Source organism: Cherax quadricarinatus, chromosome 48 (genome assembly GCF_038502225.1).
Source record: "Cherax quadricarinatus isolate ZL_2023a chromosome 48, ASM3850222v1, whole genome shotgun sequence".
NCBI classification, from domain to species: Eukaryota; Metazoa; Arthropoda; class Malacostraca; order Decapoda; family Parastacidae; genus Cherax; species Cherax quadricarinatus.
The window spans coordinates 20,435,068-20,453,097 of record NC_091339.1 but is presented as its reverse complement, the minus strand read 5'-3'; the positions used below and the strand labels follow the sequence as shown (position 1 = coordinate 20,453,097).

Genomic DNA, 18,030 nt, shown 5'->3' with positions numbered 1-18,030 from the left:
TCTCTCCTCTCTTCTCTCTCCTCTCTTCTCTCTCCTCTCTTCTCTCTCCTCTCTTCTCTCTCCTCTCTTCTCTCTCCTCTCTTCTCTCTCCTCTCTTCTCTCTCCTCTCTTCTCTCTCCTCTCTTCTCTCTCCTCTCTTCTCTCTCCTCTCTCCTCTCTTCTCTCTCCTCTCTTCTCTCTCCTCTCTTCTCTTCTCTCTCCTCTTCTCTCTCCTCTCTTCTCTTCTCTCTCCTCTTCTCTTCTCACTCCTCTCTTCTCTTCTCTCTCTTCTCTTCTCTCTCCTCTCTTCTCTCTCCTCTCTCCTCTCTCCTCTCTCCTCTCTCCTCTCTTCTCTCTTCTCTCTTCTCTCTCCTCTCTTCTCTCTCCTCTCTCCTCTCTTCTCTCTCCTCTCTCCTCTCTTCTCTCTCTTCTCTCTTCTCTCTTCTCTTCTCTCCTCTCTTCTCTCCTCTCTTCTCTTCTCTCTTCTCTTCTCTCCTCTTCTCTCCTCTCTTCTCTCCTCTCTTCTCTCCTCTCCTCTTCTCTCCTTCTCCTTTCCTGCTCTCTTCTCATCTCTCTTCTCCTCCTCTGTGCAGTTAGTACAGTTATACAATATGATACTGCTGATAGGGCAGGGTAACTCAGTGAAACTCACATTGCCACGAGTAGCAGTCAAATATTGTACAGTATTCGGTATGCTTCTGGCAGCACTGCTGCCAGACACATGGTCATAAGTCGAGTGGTCATGTGTCATGCAGGTCATAAGTAGGATGGTAGGTGTATGTGCTTTCTGAAGTAGGGGTGGGAATGTCACAGCTCTAGGGCCATTTGAATTGTGATGTCTGTTAATTTGTGGCAAGACAGCTGTTGAGTGAATGGTGGTGAAATTTGCCTTTCTTAATGGGAGCTGGCATATGTTACAAAAAAAAAAAAAAAAAAAACTTAAAAATTCATGCATATTCATTGTGTTGACGAGTGAGTGTTGACATGGCTTAATAGCAGATTATTATACATATTTCTGTATTCATATTTAATGCTTTTATTCTTATGGTAGATTTTAACAGACCAGCTGCCACCCACAGAAGTAAGGTATCTCAAAATACAGAAAGATTCAGCATCACTCATTCAGTGGCTGTCTTGTGAGAAGTGCACAGACATAATAATACAAATAATATTCTGAAATGCAGTATTCCCACCCCTCCTTCAGAAGGCAGGCATGGTACTTACCACCTCCAAAGCCCAAGTCTGGTTCACTGTTTTCCCTGTATGCCTTCATAAATGTTACTTTCTTTCCACTTCAGTAGCATGTCAGGTCACAACCACTCCAATCAAACTCGCTCAGACAATCCTACTGAATGTTCTAACCCCTAGCACTTAAAACCATACCCTCTCCTCCTAACCCTTCCTGAAATGACCCTAGCCCCTTCTGTCGACCCAGATTTATGCATCCTGTTGGTCAGCTCATTCTGCTCCAACCTAATAATGCCTAAACTTCTAAATTCCTCCTCCCTCTTCTGGATTATACCTTTGGTAACCCTACACTCTTCTAATTTCTGCACTCCAAATTCTGTGCATTATATTCATCCCACACATTGCTCTCAGAAATGACTCCTCTGCTCTGTCCAGCATTTTCCTTGCTGCACCATTTAAAGCCTATGCCTCACACCCATATAAAAATGTTGGAATGGTGTATATTTTCTGTTATTTGTATAGGAATGCTATGTGACTTTTATTTTTTATTTCAGAGAAAGGTGAATCTATAGATTTTATAGGTGTCTTGCTTCTCCTTAATGCCACTGGGAATCTAATGCTCTGAGCATGTATATTAAGGCTGTCTGACATAGTAACATGGTTCTCTCTAAGGGAAAAAATAGTTTAGAAGTCTGTTATAATTGCAGAAAGCAGGGAGGATTTTTATTTTTACAGGGAAGTCTTGGGAACATTGTTCCCTCTAAAGTTCTTGTAGATGCACTGTAGAATTAGAGATTAGTGTAATATACAGTACTTTCATTTTTGCTAATATCTAATAACTGAAAATCTTCACTAAAAGCATTGCATAATCTTTTCGGTACATGTGTATGTGCACATGTCGCATGCATGCACATATACACATACCTTGTAAAGTTAGCATGGTATTACTTTTTGGTTAATGAAGGAGAAAAAATAAATTTTCACTAAGAATTTAGTGTAATTGCATTTAGCTAATATACCTAGCATTTTCTTTCTTTTTGGGCCACCCTGCCTTGGTGGGAAATGGTCAACATGTTAAAAAAAAAAAAATCATTTTTATTATGGAGTTGGTAGTTTTGTATGTTATCTGTAAAATGACAGTAAACTAGTCACCATAAAAGCAAATTGGAAATGATAGCAAAGTAAGAGAGCTGAAGATTAGCAATGTTGGAGTAAATAATGTGAATGGTGATTAAAGCATGGAATAAGCAGGTTGTTGTAGTGCTTTGTAAATTTTATAATCCATCACATACACATGATTATTTATAGACATGATACCACATATATTTACAGAAAATACCTGGTGAGGTTGTTAATCTCTGTATAAAAGTAACTTCTGTGATAGTCCAAAAAGTGCAAGGTAAGCACATGAGAGAGTAGTAGGTCTAAAAAAGTAGTTTTAATAACTATTGACTGAAATTAAATTTACAATTGATAAATGTTTATGCAGTAGTTTTTTATATAGTATGTTTTTGTATGATTAATGTTGCAATGTGCAGATTTATTGGTACCAGCACTGAAAGACAGTGTTGGTACCAACAGTCTGTCAGGGAGGCTGAGGAGAGTCCTAAGTTGTAACCAAAATTAACTGCTGTATATAAATTTTTATTTTACTTAAAATCCAGATCTTCTAGCATAAAGAATTATAAGTCAAAATAGTAGTTTCAATAATTAGTATTTCAGATGGACTAGAATAGGAAGTAAATTTCTTAGCTGAATAGTATTCGGTTTTACTGAAATGAATCACATCCTGCTGTATTTTACGCTTTACTGTTTGTAGTCTCTCCCTTCATACTGTACACAGAATTTGGTGTGATTATATACAAAGCCTTCACCCTACCCTCTCTTCCTTCTCACTTCTTGCTCCTCCTCTTTCTCTCATCTCTTCCACCCTGTTCCCCCATTCCACCCTCCAACCCACCTTCCCTCTCCACCCACTTCCTATTTCTCCCCCCCCCCTTCAGCACCTACCTATTATCCTCTCACCTACCTCCTATTACCCTCTTACCTACCTCCTATTACCGTCTCACCTACCTCCTATTACCCTCTCACCTATCTCCTATTACCCTCTCACCTATCTCCTATTACCCTCTCACCTATCTCCTATTACCCTCTCACCTATATCCTATTACCCTCTCACCTATATCCTATTACCCTCTCACCTATCTCCTACTACCCTCTCGCCTATCTCCTATTACCCTCTCACCTACCTCCTATTACCCTCTCTCACCCTTACACCTACATCCTCCTTCTCTCCCTCCCCCTTCCATCCTCCCATCTGTCTACTTTTCTCTTTCCACTTTTAAGGAATCTATTTTTTTCTCGTTCCATACTAGCATTTGCTGAAATTGCTTGCTTTTTTGCTATTAGGTTAGAAAGAGAAAGCATTTTAAGTGACATGCATGATGGTGTAATATGAAACGAAGCACTTTTGTAAAAGTGTCAAAAAATGTTTTGGTTTCAGTTCCACACGGAAGCTCTCTCGGCCTTATTGGCAGATGACAACAAATTTGGTTTCATCGTAATGGATGGTAATGGTGCGCTCTTTGGCACGCTTCAGGGAAATACTCGAGAAGTATTACACAAGTTCAACGTCGACCTCCCGAAGAAACATGGTTAGTGCTTGTTTTCATTACATAATGAATATTTGTTCCACCAAAAGTGAAGTAATTGTGTAATAAATTTATTTTAAGGTTTGCATTTCTATTTCATACTTAAATTTTTCAAGAATTTCATCTTTTAATATTTCTTGCAAAGTTTTATGAACCATACATCATAATCATATAATCATGATCAGGCCCTGATCCACCATGAAGACTGATCACGGTGGAGGGTTTCAGGGGCATTGACCCCTGAAACCCTCTCCAGGTATATGTCAATGTCAACATAAACCAGGATCTCTGAGGGATGCTTCCAGCATCTTGAATCCATGCCATGCAGAATTAATTACCCAGTACTAGAAGTGTGCACCTAATAGTGGCCAATGAGTGCATATTTATCTAGTGTGAAAACAACACTTTGAAATATATAAAATGATGCCTAGAAAATATCATGTGCTTGTTTTCAGGTCGTGGTGGTCAATCTGCTTTGCGTTTCGCCCGTTTGCGAATGGAGAAGCGCCACAATTACGTTAGAAAGGTGAGATTTGATTTTTCAATAATTTTTTTTATTATCCAGAGCCTGTTTGGATGGTAATTGAATGTCCTTATTAGTTTGCTAATTATATTTGAAGAAATTGAAATGCAATAATATTTCAGTAGTACATTAGATCCTATTTTGTATGTTCTGAATAATGGTGTTAACATTTTTGAAACCAATTAATTCTGACATGCAATTATGATTATAACATATTCAGATTTTAAGTTTTGAGAGAGAGAGACTTGTAGATTAAATAATGTTCTGTTGGGCTGTGGTAGCCACCCTCTGCTGTCTGCATGCTAGACACATCAGTGCGTAAGGTACAGGACAGTAGGAGCTCTGCTCACTCATGTCTCGCCCTCCTTCACAGGATTGGCCTCACCATTACCTTTCCCCGCATTCTATACCTAGGCACATAATATTGCCATAAGTCAAAAGTGATAACCCTACACATCACCCTCTGCTGCTGAGATACTCTTGATGCTAGAAAATGGACTTCACTTCCCTTTCCTTGGATCAAACCTGATTGCTTGTTATTTCCTTTACCCCCAGTGGGATTAGCACTTCCCCCTCCAATTAAAATAAGATGCATATCACTCAGTCCTCTCAAACCACACACTCAAACACACAAGTGAGGAAGTGGTGAGTATTATGCTAAATATGAAAGAGAAGGTGGGAATAAGGAGAGGGAGACCTCAAACTCCTGAGAAATTCTAATAACACCAAGTTTTAAAGCTGCAGCAACTCCTGAGAAGTGCCCAGATTTTCCTCAGTCAGTTCCCTCAACCTTTACCACTACTAATTTAGTCAGCCTAAAGCAAAGCAACAAACATCGCTGCAATTGAGCAAGACAGCATCTACTTCCACTTAATTCCACTAATTTTGTATCTATAGACAATCATTTCAGTTTAATTCGTTGATTTGTAAAATAAAAATAAATATTCTTTCTTACTGTCTGCACTTAATGAATCATAGTAAATAGATGCTGCTAATAACTAATTTGTCTTTTCGCAGGTAGCTGAGACGGCGGTTCAACTATTTATCTCCAGTGACAAACCCAACATTGCAGGGTTGGTTCTAGCGGGGTCTGCTGATTTTAAGACTGAGCTCTCCCAATCAGATATGTTTGATCCTGTAAGTTAGTGCCTCTGAGTAGTAGCAATGTATGTCTGTACCAAGCCTAACCATTAGAAAATTTAAACTCCTGTGATCATTGATATTTTTTCTATATTTTAACTTTTGTAGGTAGTAGGTTGGAAGACATCAGCTGCCCAGGGAGGTACTACCATCCTGCCAAGTGAGTGTAAAACAGAAACCTGTAATTATTTTACATGATGGTAGGATTGTTGGTGTCTTTTTTCTTTCATAAACATGCAAGGTTTTAGGTATGCCTTGCTACTACTAACACTTAGGTCACACTTCACATGCATGTCCAAGCATATATATACACACCCCTCTGGGGTTTCTTCTATTTTCTTACTAGTTCTTGTTTATTTCTGCTTATCTCCATGAGAAAGTGGAACAGAATTCGTCCTTCATAAGGCATGCATGTTGTAAGAGGTGACTAAAATGCTGGGAGCAAGGGGCTAGTAGCCCTTTCTCTTGTATTCATTACTAAATATAAAAAGAAACTCTTTTTCTTTTTTAACCACCCTGCCTTTGTGGAATATGGCCAGTTTGTTGAAAGATGATGATTTTAACTATTATTCCTGACATTTGCTGTACTGTGTAGTTTTAATTTAGTTTTGGGATACAGTCATCCCTAGAAATTTGGGGGTTACATTCCTAGATGTCCTGTAAAACTTAAAATCACAAATAATACAAACATGTTTGGATAAAAGGTTGATGGGTAGGCTCCAGGATGTACATGTTTATAGAGGGGCAACTGATATATCGGATCATTATTTAGTTGTAGCTACAGTTAGAGTAAGAGGTAGATGGGAAAAGAGGAAGGTGGCAACAACAAGTAAGAGGGAGGTGAAAGTGTATAAACTAAGGGAGGAGGAAGTTCGGGTGAGATATAAGCGACTATTGGCAGAAAGGTGGGCTAGTGCAAAGATGAGTAGTGGGGGGGTTGAAGAGGGTTGGAATAGTTTTAAAAATGCAGTGTTAGAATGTGGGGCAAAAGTTTGTAGTTATAGGAGGGTGGGGGCAGGAGGAAAGAGGAGTGACTGGTGGAATGATGAAGTAAAGGGTGTGATAAAAGAGAAAAAGGTAGCTTATGAGAGGTTTTTACAAAGCAGAAGTGTTATAAGAAGAGCAGAGTATATGGAGAGTAAAAGAAAGGTGAAGAGAGTGGTGAGAGAGTGCAAAAGGAGAGCAGATGATAGAGTGGGAGAGGCACTGTCAAGAAATTTTAATGAAAATAAGAAAAAAATTTGGAGTTAAACAAGTTAAGAAAGCCTAGGGAAAGTATGGATTTGTCAGTTAAAAACAGAGTAGGGGGATTAGTAGATGGGGAAAGGGAGGTATTAGGTAGAAGGCGAGAATATTTTGAAGAACTTTTAAATGTTGAGGAAGAAAGGGAGGCGTTAATTTCATGCACTGGCCAGGGAGGTATACCATCTTTTAGGAGTGAAGAAGAGCAGAATGTAAGTGTGGTGGAGGTACGCGAGGCATTACATAGAATGAAAGGGGGTAAAGCAGCTGGAACTGATGGGATCATGACAGAAATGTTAAAAGCAGGGGGGGATATAGTGTTGGAGTGGTTGGTACTTTTGTTTAATAAATGTATGAAAGAGGGGAAGGTACCTAGGGATTGGCGGAGAGCATGTATAGTCCCTTTATATAAAGGGAAAGGGGACAAAAGAAATTGTAAAAAATATAGAGGAATAAGTTTACTGAGTATACCAGGAAAAGTATACGGTAGGGTTATAATTGAAAGAATTAGAGGTAAGACAGAATGTAGGATTGCGGATGAGAAGGGAGGCTTCAGAGTGGGTAGGGGATGTGTAGATCAAGTGTTTACATTGAAGCATATATGTGAACAGTATTTAGATAAAGGTAGGGAAGTTTTTATTGCATTTATGGATTTAGAAAAGGCATATGATAGAGTGGATAGAGGAGCAATGTGGCAGATGTTGCAAGTACAGTGGACCCCCGCATACCGATTTTAATCCGTGCAAGAGGGGTCATTGTTATGTGAAATAATCGGTATGTGAATGAATTTTCCCCATAAGAAATAATGGAAATCAAATTAATCCGTGCAAGACACCCAAAAGTATGAACAAAAAATTTTTACCACATGAAATATACATTTTCCCACACACAAAGAGAAGGATACATGCACAATAGTTGAGTAGTACATGCACAGTATATATTGTGCATGTACTAGTCTACTAAATGAAGAATAAATGACACTTAACTTTATTGAAGATGCAGCAATGACTGATGAGACACTGTGTCCTGGGAGTGCCTTTTCCTCCTGAGTACTGTAGGTCCTGTTTGGCATTTTCTTCCAGAACAGGCCTTATCACACTGTGTATGCCACTACGATTCTTAAATCTCTCAAACCAACTTTTGCTGGCTTTAAATTCACCAATATGAGCACTAGTTCCAGGCATTTTTCCCTGTTCACCTGGGTGTTAGTCGACTTGTGTGGGTTGCATCCTGGGAGACAAGATTAAGGACCCCAATGGAAATAAGTTAGACAGTCTTCGATGACACTGACTTTTTTGGGTTATCCTGGGTGGCAAATCCTCTGGGGTTAATTGTTTCTTGGTATTCTCAATAAGCCACACCAACAACGGTGCTACAGCAGCAGCAGCAGCTGACGGTGGTACAGCAGCAACAGACGATGCTACAGCAGCAGCAGACGATGCTACAGCAGCAGCAGACGATGTTACAGCAGCAGCAGACGATGCTACAGCAGCAACAGATGATGTTACAGCAGCAGCAGACGATGCTACAGCAGCAACAGACGATGTTACAGCAGCAGCAGACGATGCTACAGCAGCAGCAGCAGCTGACGGTGGTACAGCAGCAACAGACGATGCTACAGCAGCAACAGACGATGTTACAGCAGCAGCAGACGATGCTACAGCAGCAGCAGCAGCTGACAGTGGTACAGCAGCAACAGACGATGCTACAGCAGCAGCAGACGATGCTACAGCAGCAACAGACGATGTTACAGCAGCAGCAGACGATGCTACAGCAGCAGCAGCAGCTGACGGTGGTACAGCAGCAACAGACGATGTTACAGCAGCAGCAGACGATGTTACAGCAGCAGCAGACGATGCTACAGCAGCAGCAGCAGCTGACGGTGGTACAGCAGCAACAGACGATGCTACAGCAGCAACAGACGATGTTACAGCAGCAGCAGACGATGCTACAGCAGCAGCAGCAGCTGACAGTGCAGCAGCAGCAGCTGACAGTGCAGCAGCAGCAGCAGCAGCTGACAGTGCAGCAGCAGCAGCAGCTGTACCACCAATAGTAGCGATGGTTGATTGGGGTTTATTATACAACCTGGCCAGCTCGGAGACACGCACTCCACTTTCATACTTATCAATGATCTTTTTCTTCATCTCTATTGTAATTCTCACCCTTATTGCTGTAGGGTTGGCACTAGAAGCTTTCTTGGGGCCCATGGTCACTTATTTTCCAGAAAAAGCACCGAAAACACTGTAATAATACGAAATATTCCGATTGTATGCTTGGATGTTACCGCGGATGCTGGCTGGTAAACAATGCCACCGGCGGAACATGTGAGCGTGGCTCAGGCCGCACATTGGACGCGTCTCGGACGAAAATCGGTGAGCGGGTTTTTAAGCGGTATGTGAGGCAAAATTTTTGCGATTAAAGCAAGCGGTATGCGGATTAATCGCTATGTGATGCCATTGGTATGCGGGGGTCCACTGTATATGGAATAGGTGGTAAGTTACTAAATGCTGTTAAGACTTTTTATGAGGATAGTGAGGCTCAGGTTAGGGTGTGTAGAAGAGAGGGAAAATACTTCCTGGTAAAAGTAGGTCTTAGACAGGGATGTGTAATGTCACCATGGTTGTTTAATATATTTATAGATGGGGTTGTAAAAGAAGTAAATGCTAGGGTGTTCGGGAGAGGGGTGGGGTTAAATTATGGGGAATCAAATTCAAAATGGGAATTGACAGTTACTTTTTGCTGATGATACTGTGCTTATGGGAGATTCTAAAGAAAAATTGCAAAGGTTAGTGGATGAGTTTGAGAATGTGTGTAAAGGTAGAAAGTTGAAAGTGAACACAGAAAAGAGTAAGGTGATGAGGGTATCAAATGATTTAGATTAAGAAAAATTGGATATCAAATTGGGGAGGAGGAGTATGGAAGAAGTGAATGTTTTCAGATACTTGGGAGTTGACGTGTCGGTGGATGGATTTATGAAGGATGAGGTTAATCATAGAATTGATGAGGGAAAAAAGGTGAGTGGTGCGTTGAGGTATATGTGGAGTCAAAAAACGTTATCTATGGAGGCAAAGAAGGGAATGTATGAAAGTATAGTAGTACCAACACTCTTATATGGATGTGAAGCTTGGGTGGTAAATGCAGCAACGAGGAGACGGTTGGAGGCAGTGGAGATGTCCTGTCTAAGGGCAATGTGTGGTGTAAATATTATGCAGAAAATTCGGAGTGTGGAAACTAGGAGAAGGTGTGGAGTTAATAAAAGCATTAGTCAGAGGGCAGCTAAGAAGGGTTGTTGAGGTGGTTTGGTCATTTAGAGAGAATGGATCAAAGTAGAATGACATGGAAATCATATAAATCTATAGGGGAAGGAAGGAGGGGTAGGGGTCGTCCTCGAAAGGATTGGAAAGAGGGGGTAAAGGAGGTTTTGTGGGTGAGGGGCTTGGACTTCCAGCAAGCGTGCATGAGCATGTTAGATAGGAGTGAATGGAGACGAATGATACTTGGGACCTGACGATCTGTTGGAGTGTGAGCAGGGTAATATTTAGTGAAGGGATTCAGGGAAACCGGTTATTTTCATATAGTCGGACTTGAGTCCTGGAAATGGGAAGTACAATGCCTGCACTTTAAAGGAGGGGTTTGGGATATTGGCAGTTTGGAGGGATATGTTGTGTATCTTTATACGTATATGCTTCTAAACTGTTGTATTTTGAGCACCTCTGCAAAAACAGTGATAATGTGTGAGTGTGGTGAAAGTGTTGAATGATGATGAAATTATTTTCTTTTTGGGGATTTTTTCTTTTTTGGGTCACCCTGCCTTGGTGGGAGACGGCCGACTTGTTGAAAAAAAAAAAAATGTTTGTATAGTTAATTTTATTTCATATTTGGTCTCATTTGTGTTTCATAGACCAAATTTATGTAATGTAGCAGTAATCTTGGCATTCATAAGAAATAATGACCAGAATAGAAGTGGGAAAGCCAGTGAGCCAGAAAACCATTAAGTAAGTGAATTTATTTCTAGGTTGTTGCCTATCAATATACTTGTTGGATACCTGATACCAGCAAGTAAGAAAACCCACAGATTTGTAGGGGTGCAACTGTACAGGTATAAGTTAGTAGTCTTTTTATATTTTCATGCTAGACACTTAGTACCTGAAACAAAATGCAGTTAAGTACTAAAAAATTTAATTTTACTCTTATTTTAATAGCATCTATGTTTTCTGGTAGCCAGTAATTAATAAAACAGGTCCTTTTTGGAGTGTATTCCGAGGGTCAGTGCCCTTGTGTCCCAGGCCAGGTTTCCCAGTAGATGACCTGATCAACTAGGCTGTTGGTGATAGCTACATGAAGTCATACACAAACACCAGTGAGGCTGATTTGAAGACAGCCAGGGATGTGTTGGTAATCCTCTCCTGATGTATGAAGGGAGTGCATTGAAGTATTGGTCCCTTTACACTTGGTTTGTTTTCTCTGTGCACTTGTTGCACCCCTTACTTTTCATTAGGATATTTTGCATCTGCCAAACCTCCAGTCCCTATACAATTTTCCCTGCATAGATTACAATGTATGTACTGTTCTTGCCTACATTTCATTGATATTTTGTAAACCACACTAATTGCATATGGCAATGTATATTGCATATACAGCATTACTGATAAAAATCAGAAACTGCATGAATTTGTGATAAGTAAATATGCATAAAGCCAGGGAAACTTGTATCTTCCTTAATTAACCTCAGTACCAAGTGTTCATATGTGCTGTAGGTTGTCAATATTCACTGGTTATTACTCTTTTATTGTGGAGGCACCAGGTTGGGCATTGCCTACTTACCAGGTGAAACTCTCAAACAAATTTTTATCGCATCAACACTTGTCTTTTCCACTTGAGTTGGATCATTGGGGACATTTTTCATATCTGCATTCATCCTTCTTGTTCTTCCTGAAAATATCATCCACTGCCTCCCCTGTCCACAGGAATTATGATGTTTACACCCTTAGTGTTTGTCTGCTAATTGGGATTTTTCCTTAGGTAGTGGGCTCTACAAAGGCTTTTCGATGTGGCTGGGGCTGGGTTCTGTGACTTGGGTGACAACCCTTGTACTGTAGTCTCTTGAGTTACTGTACTAATCCATTCCAGATGTATCATACCTCAAAACTGTCGTAACTCGACCCCCTCAAAATGCATGGTTTTTTAGTAATTTATTCCAAGATGTAGGACAAAGTAGGCAGGGCAGGATAGGCCAGGCCAGAGCAGGCAGGACAGGTCAGAAATATCTAATGAGGTTAAAAGCAAAAAACTAGGCAGGTGAGGATACTTCACTGATGCATTCCAGTAATGTACAGTACTCAGTTTTTTATAATGTAACTATCAAGTAAATTTTTTTTTTCATTTTGGCTTGCCATATACCTGAGGATTTTTTTTACTTGGCACATGGCCCTTAAATTGAAATCCAAATAGGATTTTGTTGAAAATGGGCTCATTAGATTTTATATGCCAAAATCTCAACATTGGGAAAACACTATTTTTGCAAATTTCCATGCCAACAAGATTAGAGCAATATTTTTAGAAAGATGGCCTCTTGAAATACAAAATGATCCCAAATCTGAAACAAATTTTATGGACAACAATTAATGATGGTGTTTGCATTAACTTTTAAGTACAGTATCATTATGTACTTGACCTATATATTTGGTGCTTATGGTATTTTTTAATAATATATTGAATCATTCTAAATTCTAATTTGATGTTCACAGAGGAAATGAAAGTAGCGAGAGTTCAACATTGGCTTTGTTGTTTAAATCTGGTGACAATTGCTTTGTTTAAATCTAGTGACAAAAATTTATTTTCTCCCAGAGGTTACAAGGAAAAGTAATTAAGCTTGTTGATGTATCGTATGGTGGTGAGAATGGCTTCAATCAGGCCATTGAGTTAGCGGCAGAATCTCTTGCAAATGTCAAATTTATCCAAGAGAAAAAACTTATTGGTGAGTATTTCTCTTAATAGTAGTAATTTTTTTCACAAATACTGTGCAGTGCATAGATATGCATAGTACAGTGGACCCCCGCATAACGATCACCTCCGAATGCGACCAATTATGTAAGCTTATTTATGTAAGTGCGTTTGTACGTGTATGTTTGGGGGTGTGAAATGGACTAATCTACTTCACAATATTCCTTATGGGAACAAATTCGGTCAGTACTGGCACCTGAACATACTTCTGGAGTGAAAAAATATCGTTAACCGGGGGTCCACTGTATATGCAGTATGGTGATATGATTGTGTCAAGCTCATAAGAGACGTTGCTGAAAGCAAGGCAAACTCTTGTATCTTAACTGTGAAGAAAGTGCTTAATTTAACCAATACAGTATTTACATAGTGTAAAAATAAAAAATTAAAGAAATTTGAATAAAAAAATCAGTAGTTAAGTTTTTATTACCAGTATTTTTACTTGTTTAGGGCTTTAAGCCTTGGGATTGTTTACCATTTATATTGTAGGGCTTACTTAATGTAAATTTTTATTTAAATGTAGAAAATGAAAAATTTTAATATTTGTTGCTTATAATAATAAGCAATAAATCAAGAGATTTTTAAAGTTTTAAATATTTTTTTTTTTTTTTTCAACAAGTCAGTCATCTCCTTTATAGCCCTGATATACAAGAATAATAATGATAAATTCAGAATAGTCAAATATTTTAGGTATTATAAGAATTTGGTTAACATGTTAGTATCTACACCTAGAGGTTTTTTGGTTCCAGTACATGCACGCGCACAAGTATGCACACACGAGACCAATGGAACAATTACAGCACATGCTTTTTCAGACTTTTGACAAGTTTAAGTTAGATCAAACTTTTCTTTTTTTTTTCTTTCTTTCTTTTTCTTTCTTTCTTTTTCTTTTTTTTCCTTTCTTTTTCTTTGTTTGTTTCTTTCTTTCTTTCTTTCTAGGTTTACAAGGTATTGCATTTTATATTAGGACATATATCTCCACTGCTCCCTCTTATTTCAGATTACTAATTGGAGAGCACATAGTAACATGTTAGCAGTGTGTATTATATCTTTTGACTGATAGAAAATGGATGAAGAAACACTGCACACTACATTTATGACAGTTTTAAAGAAAGTGTAGTAGTAGTAGTGTTGAGTTAATTGTAACCAATTATTACATAGTGTCATAATTTTTGAGAAAAATAATAGAAAACAGACTTTATGAAAGACTTTGGAGGTTGGTTCATCATGCCACAATACTGGTTTAGTGTATTTTGAAAATATAATACGTACTGTAATAATAATCGTACCTCATGTTAGTAATTTTATAGGTTGGCGCAGACAGCTATTTGTGAGTAAACGACATATGTCAGTAGTTTTTTATTAGTGCAGGACTGCCAGTTATTTTTTGTCTTTAACCCACAGGTTGACAGGTAAATCTTAAAAACATTTACATACATTTGGCAAACACATTCCTGTAGTGTTTTTCTTCTAATTGAGGAGGCCTGGTTTACGTGGGTCATGGGGGATATTGGCACCTGAGTCATTAACAGATATAATCAACTGTTGGCTAGCCTGCAAATATACAGTGCTTCCATGTGCAGCCTTGGCCAGCTGCTTGACTTTACATGTGGATGCACACAATTCTAATTCATAGTTTTTTTTCCTTATGCAGCTAAGTACTTCGAAGAGATTAGCCAAGATACTGGCAAGTATTGCTTTGGTGTTGTAGATACGCTAAAGGCCCTAGAGTGTGGAGCTGTTGAGATCCTCATTTGCTGGGAAAACCTCGATCTTGTCAGGTCAGTCACAGCTTAATTCAGAAATTCTTAGTGTTATAAACCAAAGAGTCAGAAATATTCCTTCCTGTCTCTTCCTTGGCTCATATCCGATTACCTCCCATTTTCTGTGCTGTAAAACCCTTAAAAGGTTGAACAGTTCCAAATGAATATAATAGACTAGAATCCATTTTTGCTCATTTCATTTATTAACTAAGAGTGTGAGTATATTAGATTAAATAAGAGGGAAATGGTTTTTGTGATTTAATGTGTTATTGTAGTGTGGGTATGGTAATATTTGCAGTAGGCATCATAAATATTCACATGCACAAACAGATCACATAGAAAGTGAGGTATCTCACCACAACCAATTGTTTTAAAGATTTACTGCTGAAATTTGTGTTCCTTGCCTAAGCTAATATTTTGAAGGATTACCTTTCCCCTTGATGCATTCCTTAAGTCTCCTAGGTAATGACAAGGCTAACTTATGGAGGATAGAAAAGTCAGTATCCTGGGGTTAGAGGACATGTCTATGCCATAAAGCTTACTCAGATTTAAGTCAAGTGAATTTCCAGGCAGGTCATTAAAGTATGGAAAAATCACAATAATTTATTCATTTCTTTAGTTTTTGGCAGCATGGCAAGAGGCACTCATAAGAGTGGCAAAGTCTCATAAGAGCTTGCTTATGGGCATTCACATTTATGACACCTACTGTATGAAGAGATTCAGGGAAAACTGTTAGCCGGACTTTAGTTTTGGAGATGGAAAGTACAATGCCTGCACTTGAAAAGTTGGGTATCAGTGTTACAGTTCACTGGGTTAGTATTAAACAATGATGTCTTTTAGAAAGGTAATTAGAGTATGTTGTGATAGTGACTGTGTGGTCTTGGTGAGAATTATTGATAACTGGATGGAAAATGTTTAGGTGATGTACAGTTGAGTAAATAAGTAAAATAAATATTAAAGAATAATTTTCTTCTTATTTTTTAGATATGTTTTGAAGAACCATCAGTCTGGAGAAGAAACAATTTTACACTTAACTCCTGAACAAGAAAAGGACAAAACTCACTTTACTGACAAAGCTGTAAGTTGATTTTGCATACTTCTGTTAATAAAGTCAGTGCTGGTAAGTAATAAAAAGACAGTGCAATGAAGTCATGAATGCTATAATTTATCCATGAGTACAGTACATCATGTACTTGATAAAGCCTACTAGTGGTTGAAACTGTGATATTGACTTCACTGCCTTAAATATCATATGTACAGTACACCCCCTTATAGTTTGTTATATATTTAAATCAGTATTTCAAATTCTGGCTGGAGGGAAAAAGGCAGTACTGTTATTCCATTCTCTCAGAACATCTTGCATTCTAGGTGTAATCAGTAGTGTTCTGTAGAATTGTTTTTTTTTTTTTTTCTCTTATAATGGGTAAGAAAATGATCTAGGTACCTATGTATTGAAGCCACTATGTTGGCACCGTTTACAATTTTCTTTCAGAGAAGTATGATAGTGCTTGCAAACCCAAAGCAGTGGATACCCCACACCTACCAACACTTAAATTCATCAATATTTCCATTCAGTGTTATGATTTAATAATTGACAAATACTTACTGCCTTTTCCATAGAATTGCTTTAGATTTTAAATGAATTCCAGATTTAATGATGCTTCATACACCAACAGTTAGAGAAATTTGTTAAAGTGCACAGCATGCCTCCCTTTTATCTTCTCCCTCTCCTTAATGAGAATGCTATGACTGGTTATTCAGGGTATTATATTGCATTATGACCATAGGGAGTTTAAAAATACTTAAGATAACAGGGTGTGAAAAATATGTATCCCTACAGTAATAGCTCTTCATAGATTATAAATATATCTGCAAGACGTAACAGAGGATATTACTGGCAGTGGCACATTTCTCAGCAAGGACCTTTCAGGGGCCTTAATGATGTGAGTGGCTCTTGATCCAAGGAATTGAACCTGTTTCCTTCCCCCCTACCCACTTGCCTTTGATTTTGATTTCCTCCCATTTCTTCAAGGCACTGCAGGACCCCTAGAGATTTAGCACACTCTTGCCCTTCACTTCCTGGGAGAAGAGGGAATGGAGAATAGAAAACATTATGGAGGAGAGTGAATTAGGGAATGGGAGAGGGAGGTCAGTTTTCCATGAGTACAATGCATTCCTAAAAAATTCATCCCTTTTTCCTCCCCCTCAGAAAAAAAAAATTAATTATTATCCTAGTCTGCATCTTAACCCTCTCAATGTCGGTCCCATAACATTACTGCTTGAGAGTCAGTGTCAATCCCATAATACTACGCCAAAATTCTAACTCCTTCAAATCTTGTGGAAGAAAGCTAGTAGGCCTACATGTGAAAGAATGGGTCTGCATGGTCAGTGTGTGCAGTATAAAAAAAAATCCTGCAGCATGCAGTGCATAATGAGGAAAAAAAAAAAAGATCGTGATTTTGGTTTAAAACAGCGACTTTGTGTATTTTTGTATGATATTTATGGTTGTATTTTCATTTTCTTGGTCTCATTTGATAGAATGGAAGATAGGTTACAGAAATGGAGATGATTTTGATTGGTTTCACGATGAAAGGTACCCTGAAATTAAGCTCAAAGTAGTGGAAATGTTCGATTTTTGCCGATGGTCAAGAGTAAACAAATGTCTGTCCAGTGCATGTCCAATTGGCCGGTCTAATACGCAGTCACGAATGGGTTAACATTATTAATACAATTATTATAATACTGCAGTAGTCTGCATAACAGTAAATCTATTATTTTTTGTGAGAATAAAAACTAAAAATGGAAAGCAAGAGTAATATAAGAGGGGCCTGGAGATGTAACTAATGAACAGATAAAATATTATTTTTGTGCCAGGAATGTCTGCCTTGTTTATTCTGGACCCTATTTTGAAATTGGCATATTTTGATTTTTTTGTGAAATTGGTCAAATTGCCAATTTCTGACCACTATTTAATAGTTGAAATTGATAAATGGGCAGTTTCTTGTACTCAGTCGATAGAACAAATGGAGTTCTAGTGAAATAGCTATGATTTTAGTCAACTGGAACAATGGAATTGGCCAAAAATAGGGCTCAGTGGGCGAAATCGACAATGCGTAAATATCTCTTGAGATTGCTAACTTCGCAAGAGCGTAATTTTGTAAGTTTTCCATCAAATTTCATACTTTTGGTGTCATTATCACCAGGAAAAGATTCTCTATCATTTCATTAGTTTTTTTTTTTTCAACAGTGAGTTAAGGGTCAGGGGCCCCGACACTGAAAGGGTTAAGTTATAACATGGGAGTCTAGTGAAAAATGAGATATGAAAGTCACTTTATTTTGTATTTTTAAGATAATGTATTCTAGGGTAAAGTGTATAGTAATTATTGAACGAATTATAGAGTAAGATGAAGAACAAGATTGCTGATGAACTAGGAGGCTTTAGGAAGTGTAGGGGATGTGTAGATCAAGTGTTTATATTGAAACATGATAGTGTGGATAGGGGAGCAGTGTGGGAGATGTTGGAAACGTATGAAACAGGTGGTTT

At 38.4% G+C, this 18,030-nt stretch overlaps 1 protein-coding gene across 3 annotated transcripts in view; it reads left to right on the top strand.

Annotated features, from left to right (window-relative positions):
- eRF1 (eukaryotic release factor 1) overlaps positions 1-18,030 on the top strand; it is a 49,851-nt gene that overhangs the window by 26,283 nt on the left and 5,538 nt on the right. For all 3 annotated transcript variants that reach the window (XM_070094954.1, XM_070094952.1, XM_070094953.1), the window contains exons 5-10: positions 3,671-3,821; positions 4,274-4,344; positions 5,359-5,478; positions 12,571-12,700; positions 14,378-14,504; positions 15,471-15,564. In XM_070094954.1, coding sequence (XP_069951055.1) covers positions 3,671-3,821; positions 4,274-4,344; positions 5,359-5,478; positions 12,571-12,700; positions 14,378-14,504; positions 15,471-15,564 — 693 coding nt within the window. The remainder of the gene's footprint in view (positions 1-3,670; positions 3,822-4,273; positions 4,345-5,358; positions 5,479-12,570; positions 12,701-14,377; positions 14,505-15,470; positions 15,565-18,030) is intronic.